Here is a 13,459-nt window from a genome sequence, read left to right on the forward strand (position 1 = left end):
ATTTGTTGTAATTTACCTTAAGTTTTATTTTCTTGGAGAAGGCAAATTAAACAGAGTTTTATTGTCTGAACCTTCAAATGTTAGATTAGTAATGACATTTGTGTTTCCTTAAAACTGACTCCTCCCAAAAAGTAGGAAAACAGTCGGTTAATGGCGCCAACTTTAAAGGAGTTATTACTCAATCAATGCCCAAACAAAGCCCAGAGCGTGCAGCCACTTTATTGCATCCTACGTTACATCTTTCTTCACCATTCTTCTCTAACCAACACTTACTATTATCCCATGTTCTTGCAACTTTTGTCTTTATTTTTTTGGTTTCCAACTCCAAAAACACACAGAAGCCATTACGAAAATCGCCATAAAGAAAACTGGGATTCAATCAAAAACCGTTCTTGACAATTTGTAGATGGAGATAGATGAGTGCTTCTTCGTTTTCTCTCTTTTGCCTTGTTATTCAATACATATATCTGAAAAGGTACTTATATATATAAATGCTTATTAATTGATCTTTGAATCCTCATGCGTTTCATACATACATATACATGTGCGTGCGTGTGTGTTTGTTTGTGAAGTTCCCTTCAAATGGACATTAATTTCTTGATGTTATATAGATTTCAGGACAAAAGACTTGTTTGAATTTTGCAGTTGCTGATGATGATCTATTGAATGTTCTGATTCTTACAGGGCTCTGTATGAAATTGTCTGAAAAGGGCTTTGGTCCAGCAATGAGCTGTAAAATCCAGAGGCTTATATGGTTCATCATATTTTCTTGTACCATAATCACAGTTCATTCAGAAGAAAACAACGCAACCTCAGCTGCAAATGCTGATTCTTTTGTCTTGGCCTGTGGTGCAACAGCTGATGCCACTGATTCCAATGGCAGAAAATGGGCTTCAGATGCCAAATTCCTCATATCTCCAAACAGTTCTCTATCAGCCACAGCTCAATCCCAAGACCCTTCTCTCCCCTCCACAGTTCCCTACATGACAGCAAGAATTTTCAAATCCGAGGCAACGTATAAATTCTCAGTTTCTCCCAACTTTCGTCACTGGATTAGGCTTCATTTTTACCCATCTTTTTATGATAATTTTGATACGTTGAGATCGTTTTTCTCAGTTACCGCTGGTGGCTTCACGCTTCTTAACAATTTCAGTGCCTCCATCACTGCGGAAGCGCTCACTCAGTCTTACATCATTAGAGAATTCTCCATGAATATGCTAGAATCTGGCATCCTTAATCTCACTTTCACACCTTCCGCGTCATATAATAACGCTTTTGCTTTCGTCAATGGGATTGAGATAATCTCAATGCCAGAAATCTTCCAGTCAGTGCGTATGGTTGGATTTTCAGACCAAAACATGGATGCAGCTACCTATACAATGCAGACGATGGTTAGGCTGAATGTTGGCGGACAGTACATTCCTGCTAATAAAGACTCGGGTTTAAGCCGGACGTGGTATGATGATTCCCCTTATATATATGGAGCTGGTTTTGGGGTGACCTCACAGGCTGACAAGAATGTAACGATTGCATATCCTCCTAAAGCGTCAAAAGATATTGCTCCGTTAGACGTTTATAGAACATCAAGAAGCATGGGGCCTACTGCAGCAGTTAACCAAAATTATAACCTCACTTGGATTTTTCAGATGGATGTTAATTTCACTTATCTTGTGAGGCTTCATTTCTGTGACTACAATTTTGAAAAGGTGAATCAGATGGTGTTCAGCATTTTTATTAACAACCAGACAGCAGAGCCAGATGCCGATGTGATAGCTTGGTCTGGAGGAAAAGGAGTGCCCATGCACAAGGATTATGCAACATATGTAAATGGTAGAACCGGTGATGATCAACTATGGGTGGCTTTGCATCCTAATGTGGAAGCAAAACCTGAATACTATAATGCAATCCTTAACGGACTTGAGGTCTTTAAGTTAAACGATCCAAAGAGGAACTTAGCAGGCCCGAATCCCGAGCCATCAGAGATGAAAGCTGAGGTTGAGAATGAGCGGGGAAGTTTTACTTCTCCATCAAAATCGAGCAAGATTGGCATAATCGTAGGTTGTATTTTAGGCTCGCTGGCTAGTTGTGGTCTAGTTGTTGGACTCATTGTTTTTCTCAATAACAGAATGAGAAGGGACAAGACACATATGTCTTCCAGTGGTGGTGCATGGCTGCCAATCTATGGAAGTTCTCATTCCTCAGGGATGAACACGACGAGCAAGAGTACTAGTGGAAGCAGCCGAATCTCAAATCTTGCTGGAGGGCTCTGCAGGCATTTCTCCTTAGCCGAGATAAGACAAGGAACCAATGGTTTTAGTGAGTCTCGTGTTATAGGGGTAGGGGGATTTGGGAAGGTTTACAAAGGAGTCATCGATGGAAAGACAACGGTTGCTGTCAAGAGAGCCAATCCCTCCTCTGAACAAGGTATTCACGAATTCCTAAACGAAATAGAGTTGCTCTCTAAACTAAGACACCGGCATTTAGTCTCTCTGATTGGTGCTTGTGAAGAAAACAATGAGATGATACTGGTTTATGATTATATGGGCAACGGGACTTTGCGCGAGCATCTTTACAAGAACGCAAATCCCCCGATATCATGGGAACAGAGATTGGGCATTTGCATTGGTGCTTCAAGAGGGATTCACTATCTCCACACAGGTGCAAAGTATACAATCATTCATAGGGATGTAAAAAGCACAAACATTCTGTTGGATGATAAATGGGTAGCTAAAGTTTCTGACTTTGGGCTCTCGAAAACAGGCCATAATCTCAATCAAACGCATGTCAGCACAGTTGTGAAAGGAAGTTTTGGGTACTTGGATCCTGAGTACTTCCGAAGGCAGCAGCTGACGGATAAATCCGATGTGTATTCCTTTGGAGTTGTACTCTTTGAAGTACTGTGTGGAAGGCCAGCCCTTAATCCCAATCTGCCAAAAGATCAAGTAAGCTTAGCAGATTGGGCAATGCTAAATCATAGGAGGGGTACTTTGGGGGAGATTCTTGATCCAAACATCAAAGGAGAAATCAGTGCTGAATGCTTGAAACACTTTTCAGAAACAGCAGTCAAATGTTTATCTGATCATGGGACTGATCGTCCAACGATCGGGGAAGTTCTTTGGAACCTTGAATACTGTCTCCAATTGCAAACCAACCCTGATGGAGCGAAAATGGTGGCAAAGCAGAAAGCCAACAACGCTTGTGCTAACTATGGAACATTGTTAAGCATTGAGGAGGAGAAGGAGAAAGCATGTCAGGAGTTTGAGAAGCACAGTGCAAATACAGAGGCAGACAATCCACATGGGAGATGAATGAGATTACGAATCAGTCGATTCTTGATTACATGTTTCGTTTGCGTTCAAGCAGAGTTTCAGATCCGTGATTTAGAGGCTTGAACCACACAGTTAGAGGTTGAGGAACTTTTTTCAGCTCAGAGTGTATGTTTTTCTTTTTCCTATTTGTGTGTCTGTGTTTTCATCATAAATTCATACACTTAGCTTCTCCGTGTGAGTTGAACTGGATTGAAATGTCAATATACACTGTGTCCTGCCATTTCAGAACCTCTAACATGGATCCCAGAAAACCATTTCAATCATTTCAAGACAGCTACGCATGATTATAAGTAACCAACCTTAACTTTATCAATCGAGCTAACCATCAAAGCATTAAGCAAGAAATCAAGATTCATGAATCAAGACTTAAATTATAGCTTCCTGGATACCCAAAACTTAGCTTGTCAACATAAAAATTCAGCAACCCACAAAAGTTTTACATTCAACAACTCCAAAACCACCAAAAATCAACTCCAAGACGAGATCTTGGAGGCCTTCCTTCCACCATGACCCTCCTCACAAAACTACTCATTCAGCCCATTCAACATTTCCCAACACTCACCTTCCTTTGTAATGTTCTTTTTAACAGAGTAGTCCAAGGTTGTGATTGGCTTGAGATAAACTCCAATAGATTTCACACTATTGTAATCAGCAGTGCCATGAAAACCACCAAACTGGCGGTTTTCTCCCAACCGGAAGCTGAATTCTTTGTCGTGGCCGCTGAATCTGCCAAACGGGCCGTACTCTCCGTGGTTGGTGCCGAATGTGATTGAACATAAATGGCTGTTGTTGTAGCTCTTGTGCCCACTGATCCAAGTTATGTACTCTGCTGGGTGATTCAGTTTCACCTGCCAAGTTTGATCAGTCGTTAGGTACTGATCCTGACAGAAAATGATCATTTGTTCTTATCAATTGGTCCAACATACATTGATCTTTCCTAAGAGATCAAAACATATATATCACAACCTAACAAGAATACACTGAAAAAAAAAAATGCATACATGAAACGAATGTCTGAATTTGGACAAGGAGAGAAGAAATGAATCAACAACGTAACTTACAACATCAAACTTGTAGCCATCATTAGTACCATATCTCTCAGACAGCACAAGACTTCCATTCTCAGCATACTGGAACTGGATGGAGTTGATCTCATCGTCGTGAGAAACGAATATCTGAACAATCTTATTCCGACCCTTTTCATCCCACGGATTCCCATTTTTGCTCCCCACTGCACCTACCTTGATCATGCTCGAATCATCATCGCCCATTGCAGACAAAAAACGTCGAAAATTAAGCAATTGATTCTTTTGATTAATGCTAAATTTATGAAAATGTTGACGGAATTTTGGTCTGATATATATATATACACACACATATATATGAACAGAAGAGTTGTTGTGTTTATGCAGAAGAAATGAAGTTGTTTAAGGCGGTAAGAAAGTCATTGATGAACGTGGAGACCAAATATTTGCATGTTTGGGTATATATAATTCTACTTGACAACTCATTGGAGTGATCGTAGTCTGTTTGAACAGGTTGGTCTGATCAGAGACCCTTTTAATTGGTTGAAATAATAAACAGTATGGATCTTGTCATGTTAGAAAACTTAAAGGAAAAATCGCAATTTTTGTTTCAAATATTAAGCCTTTTTTATTTTAGTATTATTATGATTTTTTTTAGATTGTATTCAATTAACACAAATGTTAATGACTTTATTACATTATTGGAAAAAAAAACGCACCTGAAAATTAAAATTAGAAAAATAAAATTTTAACTTACGGGATGCACACTACAAAAAAATTATTTTATAATAACAACTTTTGTAACGACCACGTAATTAATTTGTAATTGCTTTTTTAATTTATAATGACTTTTGTAATGGACACTCCTACCGCAGTTTTTTTTTGTCCTTACAAAATATTTGTTACGATTTTCGTACCGGCCACGCCTGACAGTTACAATTGTAGTCCAATTCAAAAAAATACATTTGAACCTACTTTTGACGACTTATTGAATTTTGATTTAATTGTTATTGGAACGACCTTTATAACACATATATGTATGGTTGTACTTGAACTTTGGCTCGTTTTTGGATTACAATTTGTAATAGTCTTGCATTACGTTGTAACGGTTTTTGTATTGACTTTTTCAACAGTTTCTATAATAGCCTTCGTAAAACCAAATGCATATGTTGGTTTTGATTTTGTATTTGTCTTTGTTATTATTTTCTTATACACTGCTTTAGTAACGACTTTTGGGACGGCTTTTTTTAACATTGAAAACCATCTTTTGCACGATCTTTGTAACAACTTCAAGATTATATGACTGTAATTCGTATTCCAAAAGCTGCTACAAATACAATGACAAAAAAAATATTTTGTTTAATAATTAATTGTATTTAATCTATTTCAATATTTATTTTTTTAAAAATAAATTATTGAAAATTTTGTTATATGAAGGTAGTTTTAATTTATTAATGTGCAATATTAAATAAACAAGTATATAATACAACAATAAAATAAAAATAATTTAATTATAAAAACAAAAAGATCATTTTTACATTGTATTTTTACAAAAAAAAAAATCCTAATCTAAATCAGCATCCCTTCGGCCGCATGTTCGTCATCGACGTCGGGTACTGGGGCATCAGCTAGAGGCTGGGGAACTGAGGATCAGGCCAGGTGAGGGCGATGGAGCAATGGAACTGATGGGCTGTGATGGGCCAACAATCGTGTCGTAGCCCTCGGAGCTGAGGCTGAATACTCGGCCCCTTTTTCGGCCGCCCGCTGCTGACAACCACACCTGTTGCTCATTCAGGGCCATCAAGCCTTAAGATGACAGTGGAGGGTTTTGATCATTGTTTCGCTGGCTCTGACGTTCCTCCATCATCCTCATGAAGAGATCTAAGGATGGACTACTTCCCTCGCGAAGCCATACAGGGAGGTATTCACGTTTTTCGAGGGTTATCCCCCAACTGCATCTAGTCGAAAGCTTCCCTAAATAGTATATCTCCTGAGCTTTCAGAATCTATGAAAATTCGCTTATTTCATAATTGGCTAGTAAGACAGTGATGACTAAAATCTCATTATAGGAAGTTTTAGATCCTGATCGTTCTGCTCGCTCGAATTGGATAAGTGGAGTGTCCTCCATCGCCTTAACATCCAACACCTCATTCAAGGCTACATCTTATACTTCTCTTATTTGTGACATTGTAGCGTGGTGGGAATCACCCTCGATAGTTCCTCCAGCTATCATTCGTATGATTCCTTTGCGAGAGGGGTCATTGACCTCGATTCTGCTTTCAAGAGCATGTTTGGATCTTTTCTTAGGGAGGGGTTATGGGTTAGAGACTTTTGCCCCCTTTGACTTTTCAGCCTCTTATTTCTGATATGGTCTTGTCCCTCTAGCCTTCTCCCATAACACATATTTCTATAGGTATCCATTTTGGATCTTGAGGTGTCAATATTTTTCAGTGGTATAATCGTAATCATTGTGAAAACAACAGAACTTAGGGCTATGGGGGCTATCCTTCCACGACTTGGGGTGAGCTAATAGACCTTTCCCTTCTACTGCCATGAGAGCTTGAGTGATGGACAAGTCAACGAGTTCCACATTCACTTTTTGGAAAGATGGTTTTTTGTCTCGAAGATTAGTTCGCGGTTTCTTAGAAGGGGGCTTTCTTTCATTTTTTTTCCTCTTTTCCCCATGGTTCTCCCTCTTGGAGGCTCGAGCATCTTCCATGTTGATGTATTTTGCAGCACGAGCAAGAAGGGCTTTGAACTTGGATACGGGCTTCTTGGCCAGGACTTAAAAGAAATCTCTGTCCAAGAGCCCCTATGAGAAAGCACTAGCTTTTACTTCTTGGGTAGCGGAGGGCACCTCCAAGGTAGCTGCATTGAATCTTTGGAGGTACTCCTTCAAAGGCTCGTTCTCCTTCTACTACACAACAAAAAGACTAAGTTCTGCATCTTGTGCCCGCAAGCAATTGGTTAAACCACTGTTATGCCGCCCTACCAAAGATAATGACGAAAACACGACATTTGATGGAGGAGGGTTGCATTCTCAAAGTGCGAGAGATACTCTTGTGGGTCAGTAGTGCCATCGTCTTCAGCAATAGCTGGGTACGATAATTTGTGGGAGTTCATGCGCTTTCACTGTGTCTGTGAAGGGGACACCCTGCTGTTTATCTTTAAGGGGCCTTGCAATCTAGTATTGCATATCCTGTCTTTCTATTACTGGAGGCGTGGGTATGGAGATGCCTCCCTCAGTTTCTTCTTTAAGGACACTTACATCAGACAGAGCGGTTGTGCGGGTGGGGACCAGTGCTACCACCTGCTCTTGAATAGCTGCCGAAACTATCTGTTGAATGATTCCCAACAGGGTTGGGGATAATTCTCCCGAGGAAGTGCTACATTTTGCGGGTTAGCCACAGGACCTGTAATTCTAGGAGGTGGTGACACTAGTGGTAGAGGTGCTGGGGCGGAATCTCCATTGGTCGGGGCCAGGGATGTCCTTGTAAGAACTTGCAAAGCCTGAGCGTTGCTAGGTACCTCCACAGCTTTCTGCTTGTTGATGGCGTTGCATTATAACTCACATCTTGAACTCTATGTTCCCGCAAACTGCGCCGATTGATGCATGTGAAAATAGTACGAGCCCAACAAGCTTGGACTTTTATGTTGGATTCGGGCCAACAAATAAATGACTTAAGAAATGAAACTTGCAAAATAATACATTAGCACTCTAACGCTCAATTTAGTATCTAATTTAAGAGAAAATAATCGTAAGAGATGAAATGTAATAAGAAATTGAGATATGATGATTAGATTCATGAGCAATCATGTTAAGAGTGTGATTTGAGTGTAAAATCACAACTCCCAACAATACTTTTGAGTTTGGAAGGTGTCCTCTGCCTGGGGACCAAATCTGTATTTATAGAGAGGTGCCTTCCTGCGATGGGAATCTTCACAGTTTCCTTAATTTTCGGATAAAAAAGGTGAAGTTTGTTTGGAGAAGTCTTGATCTATTTTTATCTACTGTTAAATTTGTTTTTTGAAGAACTATATCCGAGTTTGGGGAGATCTTTCATCACAACTTCTACTTGTTGAGGGAGTCCTAGCCGACAAATAGTCCAAGACTTTGGGGGGACCTCCCTAGAACCGTATCCTCCATGTTGGATGAGGGGGGACACTTGGCGAGCTAAGTATGTGCCGTGTGCACATGTGAGCACAGGCCTTGGGCCAAACATCTTTGGTTGGGTCTTTCTTCGGGGCTACTTTCATGAGTACATCGGGTCTCCTCCTTCTTCTTGTGTGTTGTGGACTTCATTGGACTGTTAAGTACTCTTGAGCTTTTTCATTCCTTCTTGGACCGAATTTATCTGGGCCACATGTATCACTAATATTTCTTTACAGTTCTGCATATTAACTAAAGAGTTAGTGATTATAATTTAATAGCAAAGTAATTAACCTACAAAATAATTAATAACTCTAAAAGTGAACCATTTCTGGGAAGGAAATTAAGTTTACTACTTGATGGAGGTCAAACAATTAAAAACCCTATAAAGACCAAATTGCCCCCACAGAACCCCAAAACTTACAAATTTGGATAAGAGTTCGCGTTTGTATTTCGAATCAGGTTGCTTGAACTCATCTTAAGGCAGGCCATGGAACACGTAAATTCATAAAAATACATTGACTCCTATAAATACTAAGGAGCCCCATATGATAAAGTATGCACTTATGACTATAAGAATTAGCTCCGCAACTCAGATTAAACGAATTGACTTACTGGAGGATTTTAGCTAATGATCACCTCAACAAGTCTAACAATTTGTATTGCAAGTTAATCCGTTATCCATAAAGAACAAGAAGTAAACCCACCTCAAATATGTGATTCCACTCGTCAAGTCATCATTTACCGCGATTTGGATCACTACATATGTCCTCTACAAAACAGAAGTATAAACTTAGGACAGATGAAGGTATATTTACAGTAGTAAATTAAACTATATCAATTTTGTTTTGATAGATCATGTAGAAAGCAAACACAAACAAATCATTTGTTGCTTTATTTGATTCTTCACTTTATATATTTTTTTTCTGTTTATTGAAATCTTGTCTTTAACTTTTAGTTCATTTTTATATTGCAGATTTGCAGTTAGGATCTCAAATATTGGCTTTCAACTTTGTAGCTAGTAATGCAGCTAAGCTAATCCTTTGCTTTGCTTCAGAAGACAACTACTGGATGTATGTAGATGCATATATATATAGTTCTATAACAGGCAATAAAGAGAGCTGGTGCATGTCTTCTTTACACTTAACGTACATTTTAGTAAACTTGTGTTGCCAACTCCCCAAGCCACCTTTGATTCCCCTCTGCTTTCTTGGCTTTAAAATTGTCCGGAAAAAAAACCAAACAATCCATGCAGTTCATTTGTCAGAAATCACAGTACTCAAAACTATAGGCTAAAGGGCCTCAAAATTTACTAATTCTTCACTTGATGGTAAGCCATTCTTCTCTCTCTCTCTCTCTCTCTCTCTTAATTATCTTGATCAACTATAATTCTTTGATCTTGTTGTGGACATGACTATATAAAGTTTCAAGCTTCTGCCCGCAGGTTTAGTTCATTACAACAGAAATCTGGCAAGAACAAAGGCTTTCTGTCCCATAAGTTGTAAGGCTAATTTGAGGCTTCTTGGCACCTTACTTTGGACATATATATATACTAGTAAGTTCTTGGTAAAAACAATGGAAATTGGCTCGACTTCACTCGAAAAACCAGGAATGAACAAAGATCATGTGTCGGTTCAAATCATGAACGACGACAACTATCTTGCAACCTCAATCAAGCAAAAGATGGAAACCATTTCTCTGTCACATAATGTCTGCAGAGTAGCCGAAGAGCTCCTCAAAGGGAACAAAGAAATGTACTATCCTTCTCTAGTCTCTGTTGGTCCCTTCCACCGCGGCAGAGTCAGAACCATGGAGGATCAGAAATGGCGATACTTCAACACATTGCTCAGCCGGAAACCAAACACAGAAGCAGTCCTCGACAGATGCATCCATGCACTAAAGCATGCAGAACGAAAAGCCCGAACGTTCTATCATGACAGGGTTGATTTAGGCAGCGATGAGTTCGTTGAGATGTTGTTGGTTGATGGATGTTTCATTATCGAGCTCTTTCTTCAGTGCTCATTCAGGAGTTTAAGACGTAGTGATGATTCGGTCTTCAGCACAGATGGTACCCTCTCCCGGTTGACATGTGACTTAATCCTACTAGAAAATCAGCTTCCATTCATCATTCTCGATCAGCTATTTCATTTAGTCCCTATCCCAAGTCATTGCAACATGTCCCTCATTGAACTTGCTCTATATTTCTTCCGGAAACTGATTCCAGGCTATAGTTCATCAATCCCACCAAAAAAATTTGGCCCTGAAATCCATCATTTGCTAGACCTCATAAGGCTTCTTTACCTGCCCACATCTCCCCAAACCCCACCAACAACCGCACAAAACAGTATGAATCATGCCACGCAGCTTCTTAAACTCGGGATAAAACTCAAGAAAGCCGACGCGGATGAAACTCCACTCACTATCAAATTCGCCAACGGAGAACTCAAGATCCCACCTTTAAAAATCCATTCTTGCACAGAAATCTTGCTGAGAAACTTGATTGCAATGGAGCTTTCCTACCCGAAATGCCCGAAACCCGTTGCCTCCTACGTAGTACTAATGGAACGGCTGATCAAAACTAAGAGGGACGTGAGATTGCTGCATGAGAAGAACATTCTGATTCTTGATGGCTATGGCAGAGAAGAAGAAATCTTAATGCTATTCAAGAAACTGTGTGTGGATGTGAATGTGGAGGAATTCTACTACAGAGGGGTTTGTGGGGAAATCAATGGGTTCCAAGCAAGGAAGAGGAGAGTGTTATGGGAGAACATGAGGTATTTTTATCATAGAACTCATATGGGGGTTGTATTGTTCTGTTTGGCTGTGGGGTTCTTGGTTTTGGTTTTCACAGCAGGGTTTATCTCACTCATTGCTTTTCTACTTCACCATTTCCAGTGAGATTGCTTGGGGAGATATTTGTATTTTGTGTTTTTGGAATTATTTATTTTCTTAGAGGGTATTTTGGAGATTTTATTTGGTGCATGTGTTTGGGTGTAATTTTGGTCTATTTGCAAATAATTGCAATTTCTTTTTCTCCAGAGGCTCTCCCAACTGATTCGGCCTAATCAGTCATTACATGCAAAGTGGTCGGCCTGAGAGTAATCAGACCGGTTCAGTATTCACACTACCCCACTCCCACTTGAGCCTCATAAGTTTCGAATTACTATTTTTGTTTTTAGTTATTAAAAGTTTTGTCGTAAAATGAATTACCCGCACGTTTTTATACCATTTTCATAAAACTATCCCACAACATTATAAACATAATATAATTTGGGGATAAAAAATCCAATCACAAATAATTATGACAAAAAATTGCTATATCTGTATTTACTTTTATTTGTATTGAGTTCGCATCTATAAAATTAACCAAAAAATGCAAATGTAGAACTTATTCTATTGGGGTAAATTTATAATATAGTTTAATATCAAAGTTTTAAAAAGTGAAATATTTGAAGTTAAAAAAAAAAAGAAAATTTTTCTTTTTTAATTTGCATGGGACTCCACTATTTAAAATAAATAAATAAATAATTGTGTCATAGCGACGAATTTTTTGCTACAAAATTTCCGTGGCAAATTTGTCATGATTTAGCAATAGAATTCTAAAAATTTAGATTTTTGGGTCAAATTTCATGTCAAAACCAAGTAAAATTTTGCAACTGACACTCCGCTGCAAAAGTTGATAAACTTTTGGGTGGACCACTTTCTTTGCAAGTCGTTACAAAAGTTGCGACAAATGTTGCCACAAAACACATCCGTTGCAAATTCGCAATTATTTATTCAACAGTTAATATCCGTGGCACCATTTACAATGAATTTTTAAATTACATCTATTGCTAATGATTTGCAATGAATATTGCATTGAGAAAAAAGTCGTTGCAATTTAGTTAAACTTTTTTCAAATAGCTTGTACGACAAACTTCAAGTTACATAATTTTTAAAACATATAGCAAGTAATATTATAGTGATTCATTGTATCTTTTTCTGTTGCAAATTAAAGAGTAGTGTGTTGTAATGGATTTTGTCTCGGAAGCAAATCCATGGCAAAGTTCCCTATAAATTTGCAATAACTTTTTGAAGGATGTTTGATCCATTGCAATTGGTATAAGGTAGTTAGAGGCATTCATTCTTGAGACATTACATTTGTCTTGAATTTTGCAGTAGATGTGAGGTTCGTGTCAAAATCCATTACAAAAAAATAATAAAAGAATATTAACACTCTTTTTCATTCTTGTTTTCTTATCCATTTTTCACCTATATCTTACTGTCATTTCTTTTACTCTACTAGAATTTTGATCAACTGTGTGCGATTATTTTGATAAGGTGAATGAGTGTTGTTGATGATTGTGGATTAGGATTCTATAATTAAGTTAAAAATTATGAAGTTAAAAGTTTCAATTAAACTAATTTAACAAAGTTAACTATGAACTTTGAAGTTTCGGCAAAACTATTTCAACTTAGTTAACTCAAATATATTAGTTTCAACTAAATTAATTTAACTAAGTTAACTAAGGATTTAAAAAACTTCAAATAAGTTATTTCAATTTAGTTAAGTCAAATTTAAAAGTTTTAATTAAACTAATTTAACTAAGTTAATTATGAACTTAAAAGGTTTTATTAAATTAATTTAATTAAGTTAACTATGAACTTAAAAGATTCTACTAAATTAATTTAACTAAGTTAATTATCAACTTAAAAGGTTATATTAAACTAAATTTAAGTAAGTTACATATTTATGTAGATATGGTACGTGGAGGATCGATGGGAGGTCGACGTCGGGGAATCAAGCACACAAAAAAATAGATGTAAATGCTAAGGATGCAATTCGTAGATAAATTTGGTACGACGTTGGATGATGCGAGTGAATCAGAAGATAACTCAATTTCAATGACATGTCATCCCCATCTGACCAACCATATTTAGATGATTGTGAAAATGATGATGACCACTTATATTAT

The 13,459-nt window shown here is 38.0% G+C and overlaps 3 protein-coding genes across 3 annotated transcripts; 2 read left to right on the forward strand and 1 right to left on the reverse strand.

Moving 5' to 3' along the window:
- The first annotated feature begins 212 nt into the window (after positions 1-212).
- LOC105156842 (receptor-like protein kinase ANXUR1) lies at positions 213-3,552 on the forward strand. The gene is made up of 2 exons (XM_011073080.3): positions 213-475; positions 685-3,552. The coding sequence occupies exon 2, from the start codon at positions 693-695 to the stop codon at positions 3,306-3,308; it is 2,616 nt and encodes an 871-aa protein (XP_011071382.1). The 5' UTR covers positions 213-475; positions 685-692; the 3' UTR covers positions 3,309-3,552.
- Positions 3,553-3,596: 44 nt separating this feature from the next.
- Positions 3,597-4,790, reverse strand: LOC105156843 (inactive protein RESTRICTED TEV MOVEMENT 1). Its single transcript, XM_011073082.3, has 2 exons — positions 4,391-4,790; positions 3,597-4,177 (listed from the first exon to the last, which is right to left on the reverse strand). Exons 1-2 carry the CDS (start codon positions 4,598-4,600, stop codon positions 3,854-3,856), a joined length of 534 nt encoding a protein of 177 aa, XP_011071384.1. The 5' UTR covers positions 4,601-4,790; the 3' UTR covers positions 3,597-3,853.
- Positions 4,791-9,703: 4,913 nt separating this feature from the next.
- Positions 9,704-11,463, forward strand: LOC105156844 (UPF0481 protein At3g47200-like). The gene is made up of 2 exons (XM_011073083.3): positions 9,704-9,834; positions 9,949-11,463. Exon 2 carries the CDS (start codon positions 10,080-10,082, stop codon positions 11,400-11,402), a length of 1,323 nt encoding a protein of 440 aa, XP_011071385.1. The 5' UTR covers positions 9,704-9,834; positions 9,949-10,079; the 3' UTR covers positions 11,403-11,463.
- The last annotated feature ends 1,996 nt before the right edge of the window (positions 11,464-13,459 follow it).

The sequence above is a fragment of the Sesamum indicum genome, linkage group LG3 (assembly GCF_026168435.1).
Source record: "Sesamum indicum cultivar Baizhima isolate 11 linkage group LG3, ASM2616843v1, whole genome shotgun sequence".
NCBI classification, from domain to species: Eukaryota; Viridiplantae; Streptophyta; class Magnoliopsida; order Lamiales; family Pedaliaceae; genus Sesamum; species Sesamum indicum.